This window comes from Equus asinus, chromosome X (genome assembly GCF_041296235.1).
Source record: "Equus asinus isolate D_3611 breed Donkey chromosome X, EquAss-T2T_v2, whole genome shotgun sequence".
Lineage (NCBI taxonomy): Eukaryota > Metazoa > Chordata > Mammalia > Perissodactyla > Equidae > Equus > Equus asinus.
In genome coordinates, this window is record NC_091820.1 from 114,380,212 (window position 1) to 114,407,211 (window position 27,000).

Below are 27,000 nucleotides of genomic sequence, written 5' to 3' on the forward strand. Positions count from 1 at the left end.
GCCTCTTCACTAGCCTTGAAGTTCCTTGTATATATCCCTTACAAATATTACTTTCTGTAAAGGAAAACTTACTGTGAAATATGCTACTATCGTCTTTCACAATAGTATTGCTCTGAACAGATTTTCAAAAAATTTTCATTTGGCCTACAGAAATAGTAACCCCAAAGGTATTTAGTCTTAAACGTATGTATTGATTACAATTTTTGCATTATCAAAGATGAGAGTTTCTGAAGAAATGCTTTTGTATAGAATATATTTAAAAATTTTAAGTAGAAAATATTGTATATATCTTGAATATTCACGTTGAAAATAAGCAAAGATTTAATGCGTTTTCTCCTCTTATTTCATTTAGCAAGGGGAGGTAAGACTGAAATGTCTCACTGCTCTTCAAGGGCTTTATTATAACAAAGAGCTGAATTCCAAACTGGAGCTTTTTACCAGTCGGTTCAAGGTGAGTATTACTTTAAGTATTTAAAAATTACGTTATTATTTGAAAATATTTTTTTCTTGCTTTCACTTTAAAAAATCTTAATTTTTTTGTACTTAGGATAGAATTGTGTCTATGACCCTTGACAAAGAATATGATGTTGCAGTACAAGCAATAAAGTTACTCACTCTTGTTTTACAGTAAGTATGTATTTACTGCATATTACTAAGGTCCAGATATCTAAATAATACATTAAATTATTTGGTTTAAATTTATCTAGATCTAAATTTTAATAACTTATGTCATGGAGTTTTCAGCTGGAAGTTTAATTTTATCATGTACGGTTGAGGAAACAGAAAGAGGGAACCATTAAACTAGAAAATTCTGAGTTAGAGATTCCTGTGTTCTCATTCTCCTTGCTAGTTTCCTTTCCATTTTAGTGTCTTAGATGCTCTTGAAATAAAGTTAAACACTTGAGTGTATAAAATGTGCTTATTAAATTTTGTCACACTTTTAGAAATTAGTATTTACTGAAACTTTTTTGTAGATAATCTGAATTTAAAACATTGTTATGTTAAAATATAATAGTGATACAATTTTTTTCCTTTTTTAAAAAACTGGTAACCTATATATAACATAAAATTTACCCTTTTAAACATATTTAAGTCTACAATTCAGTGGCATTAAGTATGTTCCCATTGTTGTGCAGCCATCACCATTATCCATCTCTCGAACTTTTTTATCATCCTGTACTGAAACTCTGTACCCATTAAACACTACCTCCCAATTCCTGCTTCCTCCCGACCTCTGACCAACACTGTTCTAACTTTCTCTGTGATTTTAACTATTTTAGGTACCTCATTTAAGTGGAATCAAAGAATGTATTTCCTTTTGTATCTGGCTTATTTCACTTAGCTTTAGTGTCTTCAGGATTCACCCATGTTGTAGCATGTATCAGAATTTCATTCCTTTTTGGGGTTCAGTAATACTCCGTTGTATGTTTATACCATGTTTTGTTTATCCATTCATCTATCTGTGGGCATTTAGGTTGTTAATACGATCCAAAGAATAATTGCGAAGAGTCTTTTTTGTAATCAGAGTATGCTAATTCTGACACTGTTATGGGAAATTTATCGTGTGAGAGTAGCAAGCAAGGCTGTGACAAAAGCCGAGAAACAACTGCCCAATATGATTTTAAGCCATATTGTAAAACCATAGTAATTTTAAAATTTTGGTACTGGTTCGTGAATAGACAGAGATCAGTGACGGAGAATAAAGAGTAGAGACAAATGCAAATACATCCAGGAACCTAGTATAGGGCAAGGGTGGCATTTCCTATCATAAAATAAAATAGTTTTGTGACAACTGGCTTTTATTTGGGAGAAAATTAAATTAGATTCCTATTTCATTCCTTATACAAAAATAAAATGTTTAAATGCCAATAAATGAAACCATTAAAGAACTAGATGAAAACTTGGGGAAGAATAAAAGTTTTTATTTTATATGTAAAATGACTGAGCAATATCTTATTGAATGTGATAAAACCTACACATTAAAAAATCATTGAATTAACTACTTAAAAAACTGAAAATGTCTATATGACATAAGATACCATAAACTCAGAAAACAAATGACAGATTGGGCAAAATATTTGTATAATAGCTGTCAATTTTGATAAATCAATAAAAAGAACAAAGACCTAATGGGAAAATAGTCAAAAGTTAGGAACTAGATCATTGACAGAAAATAAAAAGTTAGACATATGAAACGATGTTTAGTCACACTGAATTAGAGACATGTATGTTAAGATGAGACCATTCTTTACTTCTTGCTTGACAAAGAAGCAAAAATGTTTTGTAGTACACTAAGTTGTTGAGGTTATGCAAAAACAGACCCCTTATTCGTTGTTGATGGGACTATAAATTGGTATCATCTCTTCAGAGAAAAGCTTGGCTTTATTTAAAATGTAAAACGTTCACATCCTCTAACATAGCATTGTTTGTAATAGAATTTTGGAAATAGCCTAGATAGTTATCAAAAAGAAAAATTAATATATGAGAATAGCTAATATAAGCACCTTTTGTGGCTTATCTCATTGAATACAGCAGCCCTGTGAGATGGTGGTAGTTGTTACGCCAATTTATATGAAATGGACTGCACTGCAGTCATGAAGAAGGCAGCTCTTAGATATACTCTGATTTTTGAGAATTCACTGGGAGCATTTTGAGCAGTCTTAACTAGTGCATTTTTCTTGAATTTTTAATTGGATTTGAAAATTATAAATATACATGCACATTATGAAAATATTGAAAGAATCTTGAAATAAATAAAAAAGTAACAGTACTCCACATGTATTTCTATAGCTTCCTCCCCCTTCCTTTGTAATACACTATGGACATGTTTCCTTGTTGTTTCTCATATTTTTATGAAGGGTAATAGACAGCCATTTATGTTGATTCAGCCATGTATATACCTAAAAACTGAAACTTGTCAGGAACATTCCTTCTTAAACAGTTAAAATGAGTGAACTACTACACATTTACTATACTTTAACTGATTTGATTCAATATATATTTTTTAATTATAAAACAACTCAAATGGATTTTCCAAAAATAATCCATTATTAATACATAGAGTAATTTAAATAAAACTGCTTTTGAAACTTGAATTTTAACATTTTGGTTTCATTTCTCTCAAAAAGAAGTAATATTTCTTTATACATCAGACTTCTGAAAACCTTGAGCACAGCAGAAATCCAAAAGGATCTGAGCTCCTCAACTAGGGCTTTTCTCTCTGGTGGTGGTGCTTTGATTCTTAATTTACACATAATAGTAAAAACCTATATTATTTATGTCACAGTAGGCTAAAAGTGTATGAGGAAGGAATGAGGTGCCAGAGACTGGGACCCCAAATGCGGAGTCTGCAGAAGAAGAACCCAACAAGGATGACCCTGGCACTGTGGTTGATGGGCCTAATAATGGCTTTGATTTACCAAGAAGGTTTTGTTAGGTTTATTTTGTTCTTTTAAAGTAAGATCAGGAAAATGAGCAGAGTTTTCCACTGATAGATTGTAATTAAAAGTCTTTGGCACTTAAATTTTTATTTGGAAAATCCATTTGCATTGCCTTATATGGTGTTCAGTACATGGTAGATGAAGTATTCTTTATCATTATGAGATAACTGGAGTGTTAGTATATTTTAATGTTGCGATTTTGTCCTTGATGTTACTTTGAAAGTGTTCTCTGATTATTACCTCTAAGCTGTTAGCGTGCTACCATTTTATTTTCTACCTTGGTTTATATTGTCTTCATTTCCCTTTAGCATCCTTGTCACGTTATTACTTCTCTTCACCATTTCTTTACATTCAGTATTCACTTTAATTTTACCTCCCATTGATCTTAGATGTTAACAGACTACTTAGCTCTTTTGTCAGGGCAAGCTTTTACTGACAGACAATAACCAAATAAGGTTGATTTCTTTCTTTTTTTTTTTAACAGAAGTTAGTGAAAGTGTACTATTTTTTAATGTATGAGCATGGATTTTTATACTCAATATGCTTAAAATTGTGACATTATTTTAAAAAACTGCTACTGCTTATTTCTTTTTAGGAGTAGTGAAGAAGTTCTTACTGCAGAAGATTGTGAAAATGTCTATCATCTGGTTTATTCAGCTCACCGGCCAGTAGCAGTAGCAGCTGGAGAATTTCTCTACAAAAAGTAAATCTATATTTCTGTTATTCATTTTCTAAAGTATAGTTCTATGACAGTAATTTATTGTGTTATAATTGATATTAAAATATGTATATATAACTTACTTTAAAAGATTACACAGTACAGGTCAAATTGAAACTTTCACATTTTACTGTTTCCTTTAAAAGTTTCGATTTCTCTTCTCCAGTTCTTTTGATTTAAGTTAAATCTCTAAAGGGAAATGTGCCCATGTCTTTTAATAGATGTGCTTAAATATACCTAACTATATCATAATGTTAAGACTGATCTCTTCCTAATTTTTCATACTTTTTTGCTCTGATGTCATCTTCCAAATATTGCCTATACTATAATATTTAGTCTTAAGCCTATTTTTACTTCACTTTAGAAAATATTTAAGTTTTGCGGCAAGTACTTGATGTAGTTTGACTTAAAAATCCTACAATCTCTTTAATTTTATGTTGCTATTTAATACCTCAGATTAAGTTGTATAGATAGCAGTGTGAATATCTGATCACAGAAAACATTCAGCAAATGTTGTGTAATGGCTTTTAAAGAGAACAATTTGAACCATATGGGCTGTATATTTTTGTAAGGTTTTATTAAAATGCAGATTTGGGATGAGGCATTTATTAGAAAGAGTGCATGATGTAAAACATTTTACGCTATGGTTTTCGATTCATTGTTTCCAGTAATAGTTTTCTCTTGTTGTTTATAAGGAAAAATGACCATGATATTCATAGACAGAGGCCACTAAGTTCAGACATTGTGATAATTATGCAAGGATAGAAGGAAAATATATGTTCACTTTTAAAGAGAAGAATATTTTTCATGGATTTATGTACATAGATGATATAGGTTAGTCATTGTAATACTTTTCATGAAAGGAAATGGTTACATAAACTACAATAAGGCTTTTCAAAAGAAGTAATTCACAATTCAGTACAATTAACTCCAGAAGTTAATTTAAGAGGATTTAGAAGCACCATCAAGTGCGAAATGAAAAAAGTTTATAGCAATTATTTACTTGGCTATAATGTTGGACAATATTGTACCTACGCACCTCCCATTTACTCTTTTGTTAGATGTTTGAATATGGAATCCAGGCAGTTTTTGTTTTTATTAGGAAATACGGTTTTTTGTTTTTAAAAGTAAATATTTTGCATTGATCATAGGCTCTTCAGTCGTAGAGATCCAGAGGAGGATGGAATGATGAAAAGAAGGGGACGACAAGGTCCAAATGCCAACCTTGTTAAGACTTTGGTTTTTTTCTTTCTGGAAAGTGAGGTTAGTTGATATTTTATACTTATGTTCAAAGCAATTTGGAGATGGGATAAAAATGATGTACGTCTTAAAATCTTCCACATAGCACAGTAAATGTTGGATGGAATAGAATTCTACCCATTCCACAAAATTAAAAAATTTTCTACTTTTAGAAAGATGTTCAGATAATAGGATTTATGTGTAGTGCTAAGAGCATGAATTTTGGAGTCAGAAAGACCTGATTGCCAGTTGGGCTCCTTTACCTATTTGTATAACCTTGGTTTAGTTACTTAATTTTTCTAAGCCGCATTTTCCTAGTAAAAATGTGGGTAATAATTTCTTAGGTAACACTGAGCTAATCCATGTAGAACTCTTAACACAGACTTAGCACTTTGTTAGTTCTCAATATTTGGTATCTGCTGTTATTACTAGTGTTGTAGATATAGATTTACATTTAACGTCAGCTCTTTTAGGTCTCCCTCAGGTTGAAGATTTGCCTGTTACCCAGAATTTGAGAGGGCCCAACATTCATTTTTGGTGTTCATGTTATACATTATTTAATCATTGTTAGGGCCTTCTAATTAAATTTTCTAGTTTCTGTATGTAGAAGTACAGTCGATTTTACATATTGACCTCTTATCTGCAACTTTGCTAAATTCATTCATTTTAGTAAGTTTTCAGTAGATTCCTTAGATTTTTCTATAAAATACAATCAAGTCGTTTGCAAATAATGATACTTCTTCCTTTCCCATATTTATATCATTTTTTTTTCCCAGCCCTACTGAACTGGTAAGGACATCCAGTAGAATCTTAAATAGAAGTGGTGAGAGTGTACATATTTGGATTGTTCCTGATCTTAGGGGAAAAGCATGTAATATTTCAAGGTTAAATATATTGTTAGTTGTAGGTGCTGTTGAAGCTATTTATATTGAGGATGTTTCCTTCTATCTCTTCTTTTGCTGAGAAGTTTTCTCATGAATGGATGTTGAAATCTGTCCAGTGCTTTTTCTGCATCCTTGAGATGATTGATTTATTTTATCCTTCATTTATGTTAATTATTGAATTATGTTAATTGATTTTTCGAATGTTGAACCAACCTTGCATTCCTAGGATAAACCCTGCTTAGTCATGATCTATTATCCTATATATATGTTGCTGGTTTCAGTTTGCCTGTTCTTTTGAAGATATTCCCTGTATGTTGGTCTATATATTTTTTTATTTCTATAATGTCTTTGACAGATTTTGGTATCATGGTAATGCTGGTCCCCTAAAATCAGTTGGGAAGTTGTAGGGCCTTTTAAGCGTCACATAATGAAGAAAATAATTTGCATATATATTGAATTGATAAGTAAACATTTTAAGTTTTAAGTAACCATTATCATTCCCATTCAGTTAAAATTTGTAGTATATTTTATAACTGAGATTAGTTAACTTATGTAATATTGGGTCTAAATATGTGTGCATGTAATCTTTTCAAAAAGTAATTTTTATGTTAATGATTACTGTGAGAAATGCTTAATGATACTACCTAACAGGGTTTACTTATACACAGCAAACTAAGGCAGTTTCTTTTCTGTCTCTTCTTGCACTTGACCTTAAAAAACAGATCACTGTTGAGTTTCTACATGGTGCCAACAAAGCTTCCATTCTTTTGAGTTAAGGCTAGTATGCTGTTTGTCTAAGAGCATGTTGCTCTTTTTAAATTTTAGTTACATGAGCATGCAGCATACCTTGTGGATAGCATGTGGGACTGTGCTACTGAGCTGCTGAAGGACTGGGAATGTATGAATAGCTTGTTACTGGAGGAGCCACTTAGTGGAGAGGAAGGTAAGGATGTTTAATTATGGTATTTTTGCTGTCTAGACAGTTCTGAAAATAGATTTTACATATTCCATTCGTTTAACTTTCAGTGTTAAAGTAATTGAAAATCTTATTTTGTGAATAATTTTGTTTTCATACACATGAATATTATGCTATATAGAAAGATATGGTTGCTGTCAGCGTTCTTAAAAAAGTTTTCTTTTTGGTATCTCTTTATATTTTTTTTGCTCCAATTGTAGACCAGTTTGAACAGATTTGTAAATGTCTCGGAGAGTTTAACTTGTTCTGATCCTTTCTGTGATACGGTAATGAAATTTTCTTTAGTACAATAGGTCAGATTCTGTCACAGGCAGAAGGAAGTGTTATGTAATAATTATAAGTGGCATATAGGGAAAAGAAATAGGCTAACTCTGATTTTTTTTTTTTCAGCACTAACAGACAGACAAGAGAGTGCTCTGATTGAAATAATGCTTTGTACCATCAGACAAGCAGCTGAATGTCATCCTCCAGTGGGAAGAGGGACAGGAAAAAGGGTATGCTACTATATTTTCAGTATTTTAAACTATGTTTCCTTTTTCACTATCTTTTAAAAAATTCCTATTTGTAACTATAGAACTAAATTTTTGAAACCTAACGTTTTATTTTCGAGATGATCTTTGCTTAAAAATGTGTTGCAAGTAAATTTTACAACATTACCAATTTGGGAAATTTGAGTTTCTTCCATAAGACAGTGTGTTAGTTGCTACAGGAAATATAGTGATGGACAGTCCCTGCCTTCAAGACTGAATGTAGTATGCCATTTTAGAATGGTGCATTTGTGTGCTTTGGTTTATTTTTTAGATTTGCTTTCTGTTTCTTTTAATGAAAATTAGAAATAACACAATTATTCGTTAAAATGGGGTAATTCCTGTTTCTTGGGATTAGATTTAAATGCATTATTGCAAAGTTCTCATATATTTGCAATGTATGCCAGTAATTCCACAGGCTTTCAAACTTCTTTTATTACAAAGCGCAAAAATACGTTTTTGTATTGTATTCTAGTACACATTTATATGTGTGTTTTTGTGTATAACTGAAACAAAATTTCATCAAACAGTACTGAAACTTATGTGATGCATTCTGTTTTCTTTCTACTTTTTTCTTGTTTTTCTAATTGCTGGTAGTAACTTAACTATGTTGAACTCATAAACCATGGATCATGGCCCACAGCTTAGAGTAGGCTGAAATGCTGCTTAATCCCACTATTATATAAGCTCCTAAACTACATTTCCTATTCCTGACTGCTTCTCCTTTCATCCAAAGGTGGAGTTGGTTAGTCTAATTGGGTATTGATTTTGCCTCTAGAGCTGTTCAAATTTTTTTTGTTATTTTAGGTGGCTTTAAAAAAAATAAGGTGCAAGTTACTCTCTGTCACTTTTGGGGTTCAAGTTTTATAGTAGAAATTTTTGTATCCATCATTTAAAATGTAGTTTTATTATTTATTTTGTATATTTTAACTTAAATTTGAGCACCTAACAGTGTTAATGTGCTTATTAATAAATACTTAAAAACGTTGTTGTGTTACTTTAGGTGCTGACAGCAAAGGAGAAGAAGACTCAACTGGATGACAGGACAAAAATCACTGAACTTTTTGCTGTGGCCCTTCCTCAGTTATTAGCTAAAGTAAGTTTGTGTCAATATCAGAGTGTTACTAAGAAATTATAGATTTTCTTTGGAAATGCCGCACAGAATTTTATAATACTTACTTACCACCATTGTGTTGTTTTTGACATTTTTTTTTATTACAAAGTACTCTGTAGATGCAGAAAAAGTGACTAACTTGTTGCAGTTGCCTCAGTACTTTGATTTGGAAATATATACCACTGGACGATTAGAAAAGGTATGGTATTTTCTGTGTATAAAAAACCTTGACGAAAAATTGTTAGTTTATCATCCCATCACATTGTTTATATTTTTGGAAATATGTTTTTGTAATTTCTAATGTGAAAGCAAACCTGTCTCTTATGTGCCTTCTAGATTTTAGATCAGTTAGATTTAGAGAATGGCACTATTGCGGCTTCCCTTTGATTCATCCCCACAGTAGTACCCTCACTCCTAGCCATCATGTGATTATGTCACTGATCATTTATGGAAATAAGGGGTTGGTAACTAGGTAATAACAATTACAAAATGAGAGCAGCTAATATCCATTGAAAACTTTTACTATGTTCCAGGAACTATTGTAATTTCTTCATATGTATTAGCATTCTCACCAAATCCCTATGAGATATAGGTAATGTTATTCCTGTTCAAGTTGAGGAAATAAATATGGGTGGGTCAGTGTATTTATTTGTCATGACTAGAAAACCACCTTAAAATGTATGCTCTATGGGCTGTGGAGTTACTATATTTGAAGATTTTCGTTGAGGTGGTGTAGTTGTTTTACGTCTATCATATATACCTTTGTTTTAATGAAAAAACTTTGATTTTCCAGCATTTGGATGCCTTATTACGACAGATCCGGAATATTGTAGAAAAGCACACAGATACAGATGTTTTGGAAGCATGTTCTAAAACTTATCATGCACTCTGTAATGAAGAGTTCACAATCTTCAACAGAGTAGATATTTCAAGAAGTCAACTGATAGACGAATTGGCAGATAAATTTAACCGGCTTCTTGAAGATTTTCTGCAAGAGGTATATATTACAAGTATTTTGTCAGTTGGGCCCCTTCAGTAACCAAATTAGTCCTGGTGATAGTCCCTGGCAGTATGTTGAGAAGATTTTCAGACTTTCTGTTCTTTGATTCATCATGCTACTATTACCCCTCCACCAAAATAGGAAGGAGTTAAGAATCTGTGACATGGAGAAGGTGAAAGCAAAACTAACATCTTTCCCTTTTTTTATTTTAAAGAAGGGATCTGGGAAGTTATGAGGGTTTAATTGAACAAGATGTTGTTAGGGAACAAGGTGTTAATGGAACAGAAAAGTAGGGCTAGACTGTGGCCACGTAGCCTCAAAAAGTAGGGTCTTTCTTAGTGTTTTGGCAGTGTTAGTGAGGAAAAGCAGTTATGGTCTTTGATATTATAAAGCCTTGATAAATTGCTGTTACAGCCACTGTTGATTTTGGGGTTTCCTGTGCTGTTCTGTTGTATTCCCAAAGAGGCTTAAAGCGTGTCAGTCAAATGCACTTATATTTTTTATTGTGATTTTTATCTTTTCTGGAAATAATTACTTAACAATTTAAATGATTTGCATAAAATAAAAGTCATAATTCTCAAATTAATGCATTTAGCATTTTCCATGTTACTTTTGTCATTGATGCTGCAAAAATGATATAGACTTTGTAATTTCCAGTTTTCTTTTTTAAGTTACTTCTTTAACTTTCTTTTTTGTGTGTAATATTGCATGCTTACTAATTTTTGCTTAATTGGAAGTTTGTGCAAAATATGTTGATGTACAATCGTCACATTCTTAGTTAAAAATTTTAATGGCTCTGCTCTTGGCTGGATATGAATATGATTAGGATAAGTTAATTTAAAATCAAGCAATGATTTGTTAATTAAGTTTAATTACTTTGTAGAAAAATTAAAGTTTAAAAACAAGTAAATGGTTTTTTTTGAGAGACCCAGGGTTCAGTACAGTAAGTTTTATAGTGTTTAAGAAAATCATATTTCATGTAGTAAGACTCATAACATTTTCACAAACTTTATTTACTCTAAATTGGAAAGTTGGTACCCAGAAAGGGCTGGTATATCTTTAGTCCTTATTCCGGGAGTTTTTCCAAATTAATTGTGGTTGGTCTGATACATCTTTCTTGAGCACTGTGTTTCATCTTCTTAGGTTTTGTCCTTTGAGTGTTGTCTTTATGCTGTCTTGCTTGTCCTCTAATATATTTTTCTTTGTGTTGTCCTCATGCATTTATTACTGTGAAAGAGTAGATGTCTTCATAGTTTTGTGTCAAGTTTACTTAAAAGGAAAGGGAAAATGTCATTCAGTTTTTCTCTCTTGAGTATAATATACCTGATAAGTCTGTGTTAACTTATTACTCCAACCATATTTCTTTAAATTTGGCAGGATCTAGGTATTGACTGACAAAGTTAATTTGTGGTTTTTATTACATTATTCTTTCTTTTCGAGGTGGTATCACCAATGCAGTAACCTAAGACTTTTCACTTTGGTAGTGATTAATGTTTATTATTATATAATTAATATTCTTAGGGTGAAGAACCTGATGAAGATGATGCATATCAGGTATTATCAACATTGAAGAGAATCACTGCTTTTCATAAGTAAGTTGAATGTTGAAGTTTCTGATTTCTTTAGCAAAATCAAAACCAACTTCCATTTTGGGGTTATAATGTTATCAAATTCTTTATTGGATTTCTTTTGCTATTGGGGAAAAAGTACTTGGGACAATCGTGTTTTGAATTGGGGAATGACTGACAAATTATCAGTTAACATACTTTTTAAAGAAATAAATTTGTTTTTGTGAGTTCACGTTGAACAATTTACTATATTTACTTTAACAGCCTTCTGTTAACACTCAATCCTGAAACAAATGTGATTAAGCTTAACCAACTTAATTCTTTTTTACAGTGCCCATGATCTCTCAAAGTGGGATTTGTTTGCTTGTAATTACAAACTGTTGAAAACCGGAATTGAAAATGGAGACATGCCTGAGCAGGTTTTTATTTATTTACAAGTTACATATTTAACTTTGAAAATGAAGACTTATGACTTTTTAATTTTAACTGTGTTCTCTTGGTTCTTTTTACAGATTGTTATTCATGCACTGCAATGTACTCACTATGTAATCCTTTGGCAGCTTGCAAAGATAACTGAAAGCAGCTCTACAAAGGTCTGTGGTGGTTCAGTGGAGTTTTTATTTGATAAAATACATTAACTCATTTCAGCAAACTTATATGTTTAATAAGACCAGTTATTTCAATAAAGTTTTGCTTATTTCTAATCTACTGTTTTAGATGTATGTATCTTTCAGAACGATAGTGTTTGTGGTTTGATGTATATTCAGTGAAAGAACATTAATATGTTTTGTTTCAGGGTATGATTTTAAATTAAAGATTGTTCACGTTTGAAGGTAGCATAATTTATGGATTTCCATATTATTCTCAAAAGTGTTGTGTACATATAGAAGTATAGGTCATGTTAATCATGACCAAGAGCCTTTGAAACAAGAGATACAGCTATTGGATTACATAAATTGATGATAACCAGCCAACTGTCCCTAGATCTTCTTATACCTTGGTATTGCTTTTGGATCACTTTGTTCATACTTAGGATCTCTCTACTAATGTACCAAATTACTGATGTTCCAAATTCACAATAAATCACTTTTGGTTGAGTATAGTATGCCAGCTACCAGGTCATAGGACTTTCAAAATTTTATCCATGTTGGTAATCCTTGATGTGTTTAGTAATTGAACTAAACAGTACCGCCTTTCCATTTGTAAATTCGAAGCTTAAACATTGTACTTGTAGCAGTAGATGTTGCCTTAAATATTATTTGGGCACATTTTATAAATATTAAGCAATTTCTGGAAGTTAGAATTAGTTGTTCATAGGTATTTTCCTCAAAAGGGAATCCTCTTGATAATAAGTTTGTTTTGCATAAAACCACAGAATAATTTTAAATGCTTAGAATTTCTGAGCTTTTAAGCACAAGATGCTGTTATATCTACAAGTGGATATTGCCCCCTTGAAAAAGCAATGTAGCATTGTTGTTAAAATAGTCTGTTTTTTTGTTGTTGTTTTTTTTTTTTTTGGTGAGCTAGCTTGTTGTTGAGCTAACATCTATGCCAGTCTTCCTGTAATTTGTATGTGGGATGCTGCCACAACGTGTCTTGATGAGCAGTGTGTAGCTCCATGCCTGGGATCCTAACTGATGATCCCTGGGCTGCTGAAGTGGAGTGTGTGAACTTAACCACTACACCACCAGGCCTGCCCCCAAATAGTGTACTTTTTGTCAGACACCCAAGAAGTTTATTTAACTCATCAAGCTTATAGTAGGGACAATAACTATATTAGCAAATATGATTGCTAACCTAAATTGAAAGCATTGAGATAAAAATTAGAATGGGAAAATAGGTAATATTTTTAGTAGAAGAAAAAGGTAAAAATGAATGTTACTGAATACAAAGTTATTTATGCCGAAGCTTGGTTGAGTTTTCCTCACCAAATTGATCTCCTAGTTAAACCTGTTTTTATTTAATTCATCTATTACATACACCAAATATGTACTGATATTCTATCATTTGGCATCCAGTATCAGAAGATGGACCAAAGGAAAGGTTATGCCTTAAATATGTTAGTGTGGATGATTTTTATAGAATAGTTTTCTATTTTAAATTAACTGGCAAATATTTAGAAATAGAAAAAAAGTAAGAAAAAGATTCGTCTTTTTAGTTTGTTTATGAGACATTTAAAGTTTTTTTAAAATTGGAGTAATACCGCAAAACTTGAATTTTGTCCCTCTCTGTTTTGAAAAAGTACAACCAGTATCCTTCAAATAAGAAGTGAAAGATGCTATCCCTTTTTTATTAATTGATTTCTTCCGTTTATCAGTTGGCTACCCTTCAAATTACAAAACAAGGATGGAGCATAAATCTTTATTCTTTAGCATTCTGAGGTAGTGGATTTATTACAGATAGCCATATGTAGTTAGAAGTTTTCTCATTCTAAAGAACCTAGACCATTTAGGATATTATCTATTAATATACCTGATATTTTTAAGGCTGCAGTGTGTTGAGATTTTTAAGAAAAATGGTCTAATTTGTTTTCTTTCCTGATAAATAATAAAGAATTATTTAAATCTAATATGTAAGCAAAGTTAACGTAGTTAAATATATAAAAACTTTTATGTAATTTAAAATACCTTAAATACTGAATGAGGATTTTTTTTTAACAGTATTTTAAAATGTTCATGTTAAATCTTTTCAAGGATGACTTGCTGCGTTTAAAGAAACAGATGAGGGTATTCTGTCAGATATGTCAGCATTACCTGACCAACGTGAATACTACTGTTAAGGAACAGGTTAGTAACTACTGTAGATAGCAATCTTTTGTAAGCAACCCTTAATAAATATCTGAACTAATATAGAAAATTTAAGTCATGCTGACATTGAGCAAAGTAGAAATATCTTTTATCTGTCCATGTACACTATAGTCAAAAAATACACCATATTCAAAAAACAGATTAAAGTACTAATTTCATACAGTTTTATGAATTGCATTTATAGATTACCCTCATAGTGTAGTTATCCTGTATTACTGTTTCTTTATGACACACTTGGTAAACAGACCCATATACAGGCTTCACCCCACTATCTGAAAGTGGAGCATTCTTCTGAAACCTGTTGTAAGCTAAAATGGCGTAAAGTGAAGAAGCAATTACCATTAATTAATATGGAAAAATTTTTTGAGCGTTCCTAGACTGAAAAAATAAACTCCCAAAGTAAATCAAGATGAAGCACCGATGTTCACAGACAGTTCAAAGCTATGGCAGCTTCGTGCTGAGATGCCAAGTGTAGTTCCTGGGGAGGGAGCTTGGTGGTGCTACTCTCTCTGCTTGGGGTGTGCGTTGCCTCTGTAATGGCTTGCTGCAAAAGAAATGCTGAACGCTATTTTCACTTTTCCCCCTTTTTTGGAGAAGTGGAAATCCTCTTCGAATTTCTTTCATTTAGCAAAAACAGGCACTAATGTAGGTCTTTCTTAAAAGTGAATTGGCTGGCATAAAGTGAACTTTTGGTTGGCCGAGGAAGCTTGTGTAGAATTAGGTGTATGAAGTTACAAAAGTTATTCCCGAAAGCAGCAAGTATAGCAAGTATGCCTCAGGGAGGAAAGGTGTATATGGGTTTGTCATCTCTGAGAATATTGTCAGTGTTGACATTCCCGCCCATCCTGATTGTGTAAGTTATTTTTCCCTTTGTGGACTTTGTCTGAGATAAAAATTTTAATTACTTGCCTGCCATCAAAGTGTTACCTTCCCACCCCATGTGCCCTCATGATTCTGTTACTGCAAACCTTCTCATTCTGGAAATATATTGTTACCTGGTGCCATAGGTAGTTTTCCCATCTGTAAAATGAATTCTGATCCTGGGACTAAGACCCTATTTAGTTCTAATTCCCTAATAGAGTATTAAGCTTTTTTGGACACATGCTTTCTAAATGTTTCTGTGGGGAAGATAGTTTTATAATCATTTTGTAAAAAATACTAATAACGATACTAATACGATACAGTCAAAATGCTTATAGTGATTTCAAGGTTTTTTTGACCATTTCATCTTAGTTAACCTTTGTATATTGGAGTAGAGCCCTAGGAGTCATCAAAAGTGCTATTTTCAGCAGCTTTTGTTATGTTGGGTACTGTTTATTTTAGTTAAGAGTGTGTTTACTTCTTAAAGCTACCAAGAAAGTCATTCGGATATAGTCATTCAGCTGTAAAGCTACCAAGAAAATTGTTCAACCCTTTTGTTAGTCATTTCTCTTTATTTCATTTTAATATATCAAAACTAATTTTAATGAAATACATTTGGATTTTTATAGTTAAAAATTTACATTCAACATCCAGCTGTTGGTCTGATTGTTCTTATTTCCAACTCTCTTGTGCGTCCCATGCATATATGCTTGGGCACAAATAAATTAGAAGATATTAAATAGCCAAGATCCAGTTTACTGAATTTTGCATTTTTCTTGTAAAAGTACAAACTATATTGCAATAATTATTACATTGCTGAATTCTCTTCGGTTTTTAGTATGTACTTTTGAACTGTACAATGAAGGACTTGGAACTTTAGTTTTCATCTCTACAATTCAGATGAAAGGAGAACAAAATTTCTGAAGGTAGTAAATTGAGTTTAGAGTTAAGCTTTTAGAATAGGATTTTAGTGAAGTATGCACGATCCAAACTTAATACATGAAATATTACTTGATATGTTTTCACATGCCACCAAAATATTCAGCTTAATATTCCCTATTTTTTACAGTGTTAACACATAATTCCTTGTGGGTTATTGTGTGTAAACTCCTCTATAATCTGTTGTTTAGGCCTTGGAGATTATTTTTGGTCACTAAATAGCTTGCCTGTCAGTCTTCCTAATAGCTTCCAGGAATATGTCCTGGTCAGGTCACTTGACTTGCCAGTTCACCTAATTAGTAATTATCACCATGCTTATTACTTGTATCATTACTATGTGTGCTGCAAAAGGTTTTGTAAACTCAAATATCCTGATAAGTATAAATTACTACTATAGTTGTAAAATGAGGGGAAGAGATTTGAAGAAGAGGTAGAAGCATGAAGTAAAGAGGAAAAAATAAATGTGGTTAGTTCCCAAAAGACAAAGCTATTTTTAGATCTGCTTTGTGCTCTGTGTTATAATCTGTCTTTCTAGCAGTAGTCTTCCCTTAAGTGTAATTTCCTGTTGACTTTGTGACCCCCAAATTCTATTTTTATTACCTATTCCCAACAAATAATTAAATTTTTCCAGTTACCTTCTGACCGGTTTTACCAGTGTTTGACTCTATTTTAAAACTCCTGGCTGAGTTTTTATTAAGCTCCTTGAGATATAACTCAGGCTTATCTTTATTATGATAGTATCAGGTTTACCTGGTGAGTAGTAAGCAGGCCCATACTTGCTTATGTGTTTTCTGCTTAATCACCACACATATTGACAATGAGAGTGCTTAAAAAGTACCCTGGACTGGACTTTGTGATCTCTCTTCTAAGAGATCTTCTAGGAGATGTTCATCCATTTGGTATAAGTTTTTTACTTCCATAGAAGAAAAGAATGGTACCAAGTTTTTACATTATTTTATATTTGAGAATGTATACCATGAGGTGTTATGCTATAGTGTAGAGTGTAGGATTGTAGTCCGAAAACCTGAGGTTGAGTCCTGACTGCATGTTTTGGTAGTGTTAACATATTGCACAAGTCACTTAAAGTTGCTGAGAGTAAAAAAGAATATTTGTGAAACTCCCTTGCAGTTAGTAAAGCATGATGCAAATATTAGTAGTCTTTGTTACAGAAATTACACTCCTTAGCTTTAAAATCTTAGGAAAATATTAAACACTGATTTTTCTTGGGTTTCAAATATAGAAAGTTGGATTGTATTTCTGTGTTAAATATGTAAGTTACTTGTGGCTGATGGTGAGAAATCTTGGTTCATAGCATGCTGTCCTTTTTCTTTTTTAATAGGCCTTCACTATTCTATGTGATATTTTGATGATCTTCAGCCATCAGATTATGTCAGGAGGGCGTGACATGTTAGAGCCATTAGTTTACACTCCTGATTCTTCATTGCAGTCTGAGTTGCTCAGCTTTATTCTGGATCATGTTTTCATTGAACAGGATGATGATAATAACAGTGCAGGTAATTTTATTGCCATCTTTTTGTTAAATCTGTGTATCTACTGTAAATCAAATTTAAGTAACAATGATGTAATGTGTTCCACGACTATTTGATATTTTATTCTTAAAACATGAAACACAGGTACATGTTCTAGCACATGTGTTCATTTTATTTTTTTTAAGATTGTATTTTTCCCTCTTCTCCCCAAAGCCCCTGGTGCATAGTTGTATATTTCTAGTTGTGGGTCCTTCTAGTTGAGGCATGTGGGACGCTGCCTTAGCATGGCTTGATGAGTGGTGCTCGGTCCATGCCCTGGATCTGAACTGGCGAAACCCTGGGCCACCGAACAGGAGTGCACAAACTTAACCACTCAGCAACAGGGCCGGCCCCCTGTGTGCATTTTTTGTAACATTGTAAAGACAATGTGGTATCGCAGAGCGTCTTTGGAGTCAGATCTTTGCTTCTCTCTAGCCCTAAGCCTATTTTTCTATTTTGCAGCTACTTTAACAGAACTGTGCAAATTAATTAAATTGAACAATGCGACTAGTACAGTGACTGGGCATATAGTAGGTACTCAATAAAATGTACTCCCTCTTCCCCTTAATTATTGGTAATACCAGTATTCAGGTAATTTGAGCAGAACGAAGTATTTCTTGAAGTGATGTTTTTGTTGTATACTTTTATAACAGGTATTCATACTTTGGTGGGCTATTAAAATGTGTAATTTCTCAATGTGAGAAAATGTTTGAAACTGTTCTGTAAAAGTTTGGGGCAGTACAGAATGTTCATAGGAAAATAATTGAACCAGCCTTGCCTGGTGTTAAGTTACTCTTCATGCCCTAATTGCATACACAGATGCCTTACTTGAAGAAGAGGTAAAAAACAAATAGTATTTGGTGGCTTCTTTCTGAGTTTGTGTTTAATTTGTAGTTATATTCGAAGGACAATATAGCCTCAGTATGTATATATGCATACATAAACTGACACATCATTGCAAATCAGTCTATATAAATATATATAATTCTAGATATGGCTTGTAAGCTTTTATCAATGAAGAGCCTTGTTTTCAAGTATTAAAAACTTAACCAGAACAGAATTGAGAAACCTAGAGTAGCCAAAACAGTTGTCAAAGTCCACATACTAAAGTTTCTATACTTAGAGTTTTTCACCTTTCCCTTTCAGCTATTGATTTAGTTACAATTTAATTTTAACATTCATTGGTCAACAAGCAGTATACTAGATGCTATGGATGTCAAAAAATGAGACAAGGTATTTTCCTTAAGAATTCAGTTCAAGTGAAAAAGACACTAAAAACAAGTAATTATAATGCCATTCAATAAGTAGTAGAGGCATACACAAAGTGTGGGCGTGTAGAGGAAGTTCCAACTGATCTATGGGAATCAAAACGTGATTGAAATAAGCTGAGATCTGAAATGGATCCTAAAGATGAGTAGGAATTTTTAAAACTTCTGTGGGAAAGCATACTTGCATTCTGAAAACCGATACAAAATCAGTTTTGGTCCATAGCCCTTTTGTTTGTTGGGACTGCCTTTACTTCAGTTAGACCATGGGAAATAGAATGAGAGTAAGCTTGCCGATACTCCTGAATTTTCTAGAAGTTTCTTGGAATTACACTCAGAGTCTTTATCTCCTTGGACTTTGTGTCTTTCAATTTACACTTTAAAAATGAACTATATTCCAGTTCTGTGGAGAAGTATAAAATATAACACATTTGTATATACCTACCACCAGCATTTGTCAAATTTTACTGTATTTGTTTCAGATTTCTTTTTTAAAGGAATAAGCATTGATGTAAAAGAAGCCCTCATTTGTATCCCTCTCCAATCCCATTATTCTTTCTTTTCCCCTAAAGATAACTGCTCTCCTGAATTTGGTGTTTATCATGCCTTTGCATTTTAATTTTATTTTACTACAATTTATGTATCTGTTAACAATATATCATTTATTTTCTGTTGCTAGCTTCCACATAAATGGTATCATGTTGAACATTTTATTTTGCATCTTGCTTTTTTGAATTAGCATTATTTTTGAAATTTGTCAGTGTTGACATGTGGTTATAACTTATTCATTTTGACTGCTGAATACTATCTGATATGAATTAACTGTACTTTATTTATCTGTTTTCATACTGGTGAACATTTAGGCTGTTTCCAGTTTTTCCCCTGTTATAAGTATCATTACAAGAAATGTTCTTACATCTCCTCGAGCACACTTGCAGTGCTTTTCTAGTGTATACTTAAGAGTGGAATTGCTGGATTATATAGTCTGTGTGCATCTTAAACTTGACCACATGTTGCCAAATTATTCTCCAAAGTGCTTGTATTGTTTTATTGTCTCACCAGTAACATATGATAGTTTCCACTGCTTTTCGTCCTCATCCAAACCCTGGTATTGTAGGCCCATGGTTATTTGTTTTGTTAACTCACATCAGATTAGAAGAGAATAAAATAGGGAATGCTTCTAGAGGCACTGATAACACATAATAATAATGACAGCTGACATCTATGAAAGGCCCAGTATGTTAGGCACTTGTCTCACATTCTTTAATTGCCACAAGAGAAAAGGTGACTAATTTTTGATAAGTAAGAAGTGAAGAAAACTAAAAATCTGCGTTCAAAAACTCTTAGTATCTGGCTAATTTAATCTGTAGGGAGAAAAAGTCTGTGTATCTCTAGTTCCTGAGAGCACTATTAAACAATGATAGGAAGCAATATTGTCTAGAAATCCATTATAATCACAGGGTCGTTAAGAAAAAGTTGGCTTATATATTCAGTGTAATCTTTTAAAAGAGTAAACAACGTTTTAGGTTTCTATGCAACTGGCTTTGTCATTCTGAAATATGTACATATGATAAAACTTTTTCTGATGGTCTGAAACAAATTTCTATTCTCAAAAAATGTGGTTTTAACTTACTAGCAGTTATCATGGATTATCAGAGACAGGGTAAAATAAATACTTGTTTAAAAGAACATTCTTATTTTACACAAAAAATTTTTTTTGATATTGGGAATCTTACATTGAAGACCTGACAGGATATGCACCTACTATTCACAGAAGAGGAAATATAAATGGCTAATAAACACATGAAATGCTTTAATTTCACTGAGAACCAAAGAAATGTAAATCAATATAAGATAGTGTTGTTTTTTGTTTGTGGTTTTTTTTGGTGAGAAGGATTGTCCGGGAGCTAACATCTGTTGCCAATCTTCATCTTTTTGTTTGAGGAAGATTGTGGCTGAGCTAACATCTTTGCCATCTTCCTCTATTTTTTGCGTGGGGCACCACCACAGCATGGCTTGATGCAGTGTGTAGGTCTGTGCCTGGGATCTGAACCTGCGAACCCCAGGCCACCAAAGCAGGGAGTGTGAACTTAACCGCTAAACCACTGGGCCAGCCCCTAAGAGAGTATTTTTTATAAGTAATTTTATTTGTAAGATTTGTTTAGAGGAAAATTCTTTAAAAAGGTTTTTATGTAAAAGGCTCCATCACAGTTTTATTTACAGTATTAAATAATTAGAAACAATCCTTTGACAGTACTTGGAGTCTCTAGTCCTGCTTCCCTGACTACAGATTTGGAAATAAGTCCTGATAACTCAATGTCAAGATCTTACATAATGGATCATAGCAGAAATATGTGAATTTATCTTAAAAAGAGAGAATGGTTCCTAAGCCAGTCTAACTGAATATAAATAATATGTATAAATGAAGTGTGTCTCAGTAAGAGTTGGGGGTGACGTGGGATTATCCTTAGAAGAGATAGTAGAATTTCTGAGGCTGGCTGCCCTCTAGGGAAGAAGGAACCTTAACCAACAGACACTGAACATGCAGATCTCTTTGGCAAACTATCCTATTCAGGAAGTACTAGATGAATGTGTTAGGCAAGCTTAGCCTGACTTCACTAAACATCAGTTCCTCTGACTCACTCCACTTGTTCCTGTAACACGTTCACCACGCAGCCTTTTGATTATTGTTTGACTTTACAACTTTGTGTTGGAATTAATGGGCTGGTCATTCACTAAGATATTAAGCGATAGTAATTTTTATTTAAATGTTTTTTCCTTATTTTTTAAATTCTCCAAAATAAAGGTATTTTATAGTGAGAATTTTAAACATATATATAGCTCAAGTAAAATACAGATGGCTTAATGTTTGGAACTTTTTCCCCAGATGGTCAGCAGGAGGATGAAGCCAGCAAAATTGAAGCTCTGCACAAGAGGAGAAATTTACTTGCAGCATTTTGTAAGCTAATTGTATATACTGTGGTGGAAATGAATACAGCTGCAGATATCTTCAAGCAGTATATGAAGGTAAAGTTGGAAAATGGAGAGCAAGATATTTTTATAATGCTTAAAAGATAAGGAATGTAACACTGGCTTTTATACTTGGTTGCCATTGAAATTTTTTAATAGTAAGTTACTTTTCTAGTATAAAAGAAATCTCTTAAAATATTTGACATTTTCAGTAACATTTCCTTATACCTCTACTCCTCCATTAATGGACATTTTGGGTTTATTGAGTTCATCTTTATTTAGAATATTGGAAACAGCTTGTTTTAGGTTACCTGTCACTATTATAAATTGCGTTTGTGATTTAGTTTAAGACGACAGCATGGTGTCCCTCCCCTGCTTGGTGTAGCATCAAAAAATGTTGTTTTAGGAGTCAGGAGACCTAGATGGTATGGTTTTGACTTGGTTACTTATTGTAGCTTGTGACCCTGAGTAACTCAATACTTCATGGGTCCTGCCTTTCTTTATCTGTTCCACTGTGACAGTTAAAGTTCCTTTAGGCTCTGAAAATCTGATCTGATTCACAGTAGGTTATTCACAGTTTTCATAAATACATGTGGGATTCTCTAATTTTTAAGTAGTAGTAGAAAGAATATTGTTAATTGTACTAATGGAATGTGACTAAATATGGTAAAATAGTTTTTCTTTAATCCTTTCTCAAGTAAAATCTAATTATAAACGTAAACTTTTATTAAGCCTTTGCTTTCATGAAATAAAATACGTAATGAATTTGTCAGGACCTAGTTAATTCTCTCTTTGGAATACTTTGCTATATGTTAGAACTTTAGCACCATTGTAAATTACTTTGGAACTTATTTCGCATGATAATTGTTAGATTTTTTTTTTAAACTAAGGTTGTTTATGAAGTCATTTTACAAATTTTAAACTTTTAGACTTAGATATTCTAGATTAAAGTCAATTTTATTAGTCATGGGTCATGGTTATCCTGTTATCTCTGATAGTGCTTATGTGTGCATTTTGAAACAAGATCTTAAATTAGGAAAAAATATTCATGTGTAATGTAAATGTCACACCAGGAAGTTTTCTTTTAAATGTTAACAGGCTATTAGTTTCTATAAGCCAAGTAAAGTTGGAAACTGCATGTGAATTACATGTCAGTAGCAATGAATAATTTATTAAAGTAACTGTGATTATATTCATTGTCTTAATAGTTCAGAAAGAGCACAAGAACTTTATGTTTATATCCTTTGTATTATTTCTGAAAATTTTCATAACCTAGAGTTGTTTTTACCACATGCCTCCTTAAAACCACATCTGGAGTGTAATGTGATCAGATCTTAACTGTCTGATATTTCCGAATTTACTGAAGTTAGGGATTATATGCTTAGAAATTATCTTAAAGTTCCAGTAACATTCTTTTGTCTTTGAAGGTATAATTTCAGCCAAATTCATACTTTGTGACATGCTTACATGACTAACCTAAAATTAGTCTTGTTGCCTATTGGTTTTAAGAGATAAAGCTCTAAATTGTGCATATTTCTTTTCTAGTATTATAATGACTATGGAGATATCATCAAAGAAACAATGAGTAAAACAAGGCAGATAGACAAAATTCAGTGTGCAAAGACCCTTATTCTCAGTTTGCAACAGGTAAGACATTAGGCTAACATAATTAACACTTAATAATTTTCAAGGTAACAGAAAACTGGGCAAAGGATGCAATAGACAATAATTCATGAAAATAGAAATACAAGATACTCAATCTCACTAGTAGAGGTTGTGCAAGTGAGATCATTTTAGACTGCTTTTAGACTGGCAAGATTGGCAAAACCTAATAGGTGTCTAAGGTATTGGGAGAATAGCACTTTCAGCAGTATATATTGGTACAACCTTCCTGGTACGCAGTTTGGCAATATATAATGTGTATGCCATTTGAAACAGCAATTCTGCTTTTAAAAATTTATCCAAGGTGATAATGACAAGTTTGTAAAAATGGGTGTACAATATTGTACATAGCAACGTTGTTTATAATAGCAAGAAATTAGAAATAATCCAGATGTTCATCAATAGGATATTAGGTATATATTGTGTAGTGCATCTCTGCCATGTCTATTGCGTAGCACCTAAAATTAGTGTAGATCTGTATTCATTAATGTATCAAAGTCTCTACAATATATAGTTTGAGAATAAAATAAAAAGATTAGAGCATCCCTGTAAACGTGTGCATATCTCTATTTCTGGAAAAATAATCACCAAAATGTTAGCTGTGGTTAACTCACTTTGGTAGGTTTCAGGTGAGGTTTACTTTTTTCTTTGTACATTTCCATATGTATTTTAATAAACATTTATCAATCTTATCAAAACGCAACAGTCATTTTCATTTTGGCAGTGGCGAGGCAGGTTTAATTAGGAAAAATCATTTGCATAACTTTTCTTCTGCTATAAAATAATAGCTACTTGCTCTAGAAAGTTTAGGAAATATAGGAACTAGAAAAAACACAACTTGTCCTTAATTTTTTTCACTTAACAATGTTTTTAGTTTTTATAGTCTTCTTTGTCTTTTTTTTTTTAAGATTTTATTTTTTCCTTTTTCTCCCCAAAGCCCCCCGATACATAGTTGTATATTCTTCGTAGTGGGTTCTTCTAGTTGTGGTATGTGGGACGCTGCCTCAGCGTGGTTTGATGAGCAGTGCCATGTCCGCGCCCAGGATTCGAACCAACGAAACACTGGGCCGCCTGCAGCGGACCGCGCAAACTTAACCACTCGGCCATGGGGCCAGCCCCTTTGTCTTTTTTATTCCTGTATGAAGTCTTATTTTTTACAAAATTTAAGTCATATTGTGCTTCTATTTTTCGAGCCTGAATTTTTCATGTTAGTAAATCCTGAACACTTTAATGCCATTAAATACTTTCCTCAGCATTTTTAGTGACTGTACAGTATTCCATTTTATAGAGGGACCGTAATTTAACCAAGATCTTTTCTTGTTTGATGATGAGGTCTTTTACAATCCTTGCACAATTAAAATCCTTTTACAATTATAAACAGCACTAAAACAAACATTTTTGCACCGATGTATTATGCACAAATGTTATTACTTTTGATAAAGTCTGATAATTAGAATTGTTTAGGCAAAGGACATCAAAATTCTAAATGTTTCACTACCTATTGGCAGATTGCTCTCTAGAAAGAAAGATTATCTCAGTTTCTGTTCCCAGCAGATCAGAGTGCTCATTGCACTGTATTCATAATCACTAGTAGCAATTATCTGTTAAAAAGCTTTGCAATTTGGTACTTGAAAAATTGTATTTTGTTTTCCTCACTTTATGATAAAAGTTCTTGATGTAAAAAATGTAAATAGTGGAACATAGTTGCCTAATAATTAAGTGGGTTTCCTTTTTCTTTCCGTTTTTATTTGTTAATATCCAATCAATACCAGCAGAGTAGAATTCTGCCATAACTAACTTTAAGAGTTTCTAATGTCAATAACTACCTCTAGTCAGAATATATGAGGTGCTACAATTTTGGTCATTTGTATGTTTTTTAAAATCCATGTTTCAGAATAAAATACATTTTATTTATACAACATCATTTATACAACGTTCATTTATATAACATCTAGTATGTTTTCAATAGAAAATACGGTATTTTAAAAGATGTAAATAATTCCATAGTTATCAAAAAACTTTAACATGCTTTCTTTCTTTCCAAACAGCTTTTTAATGAAATGATACAAGAAAATGGCTATAATTTTGATAGATCATCCTCAACATTTAGCGGCATAAAAGAACTTGCTCGACGTTTTGCTTTAACTTTTGGACTGGATCAACTGAAAACAAGAGAAGCCATTGCTATGCTACACAAGTAATCTCCAGATATTTTATTCAGCTCTCCTGTTTTTTAGTCATGAAGTTTTTTTGTATCTGTCTGTTTTTTTAGGATAACCAAGTGCAGTTGATGCTTTATTATTTGTTTACAAATCTGTGGCGTATCTCCTTAAGTTAAGAACTAGTTATAGTACTATCTCCATTAACACATGAGTTGGGACTAAAAGTCCTTTTATAGAAAGTCTTTGCTTTAATTAAAACCACACAAAGTCTTTATAGAATTATGTGAAGAAAAGCAGCGTATATTCATCAGGTGTTAAAAAGTCTCTTTTAACAGCTTTTGTCATAATCTGACTGCAAGATAGAGAAATTTTTGAGATTTGATTCCTGTATTTCAAGCTTTTTCTTTCTGGTTTTGTTCTCTATTTTGTAGTAACCTTTTCCCTTGTTTTGAGCCACAACCTCTGTCTGCAAATTTTCTTTGTCTTATCAAAATTGGAAAATCATCTGATTTTATTTTGGGTGTGTGATTTAGTGATCAATTATACTTTTAAGTATGAGTGTACTTTAGAGCTTTAAGATAACCAATGCATGGATATTAATACCCTTTATCTCTTAATTGTGGATAAAGAGCCTTGCTTTTGGGAAAATCGAGACTTGGATTGTCTTTCACTGAAAGCACTCCATTTTATTTGTGTCTCTTTTACTCCTCCTGCTTACTTAGTTGTTAAAGTGTTGAATGGCTCCCTATAGACATTTTTCTATTCTCTAATTTAATCTCATACCTTCCCCGACTTTAATTCACTCTCTCTTTTCACTTTGCTTTAAAAATCTCAAATTCCTTTTTATGCTTTTTAATACATTGGATGCTAATTTTAGGTAATATGTAAGGACCATACATGTAGTAGTAATTTTGAGAAGCAGTATATCATTTTCTTCATGTAATAGCCTTCTCTCCTCCCGAATTTCATGTGGATTGTTTTTTATACAGTTAGATTTATGATAAGAGTATAATGTGGGTTGTTGTTTTGATTAATAGAAATATTTATTGTTAAATAAATATAGTTAAAATGGGCCGAGTGAAGTTTAATTTTTTGAACTTTAGTCTTAAATGAATCATTACAAATAGTCTTTAGTCATCATTTGTAAGTTAATCTACATGTTATAGTAGGTCTCCTTTATGTCTTGAAAAATGCAGAAAATGTGTTGATCATTATGTGAGAGAATTTGGGTTATTTTCTATGGAAAAGAGAACCAAGGAAAGAATGTAGATGTACGAAACCAGATAGGTGAACTAAAGGCTAGTTAGTGTGTGTGTGTGTTTGTTTTGTTTTAAAGTAA

General features: G+C 32.4%; 1 protein-coding gene across 8 annotated transcripts in view; it reads left to right on the plus strand.

Moving 5' to 3' along the window:
- Positions 1-27,000, plus strand: part of STAG2 (STAG2 cohesin complex component) — a 118,034-nt gene that overhangs the window by 72,722 nt on the left and 18,312 nt on the right. For all 8 annotated transcript variants that reach the window (XM_044763265.2, XM_044763268.2, XM_070502846.1 and 5 more), the window contains 17 exons: positions 353-451; positions 548-627; positions 4,036-4,143; positions 5,310-5,421; positions 7,107-7,224; positions 7,648-7,751; positions 8,788-8,880; positions 9,008-9,097; positions 9,692-9,895; positions 11,420-11,490; positions 11,798-11,885; positions 11,979-12,059; positions 14,160-14,252; positions 17,413-17,587; positions 21,755-21,894; positions 23,383-23,484; positions 25,548-25,696. In XM_044763265.2, the coding sequence (XP_044619200.1) occupies positions 353-451; positions 548-627; positions 4,036-4,143; positions 5,310-5,421; positions 7,107-7,224; positions 7,648-7,751; positions 8,788-8,880; positions 9,008-9,097; positions 9,692-9,895; positions 11,420-11,490; positions 11,798-11,885; positions 11,979-12,059; positions 14,160-14,252; positions 17,413-17,587; positions 21,755-21,894; positions 23,383-23,484; positions 25,548-25,696 (1,907 nt within the window). The remainder of the gene's footprint in view (positions 1-352; positions 452-547; positions 628-4,035; positions 4,144-5,309; positions 5,422-7,106; positions 7,225-7,647; positions 7,752-8,787; positions 8,881-9,007; positions 9,098-9,691; positions 9,896-11,419; positions 11,491-11,797; positions 11,886-11,978; positions 12,060-14,159; positions 14,253-17,412; positions 17,588-21,754; positions 21,895-23,382; positions 23,485-25,547; positions 25,697-27,000) is intronic.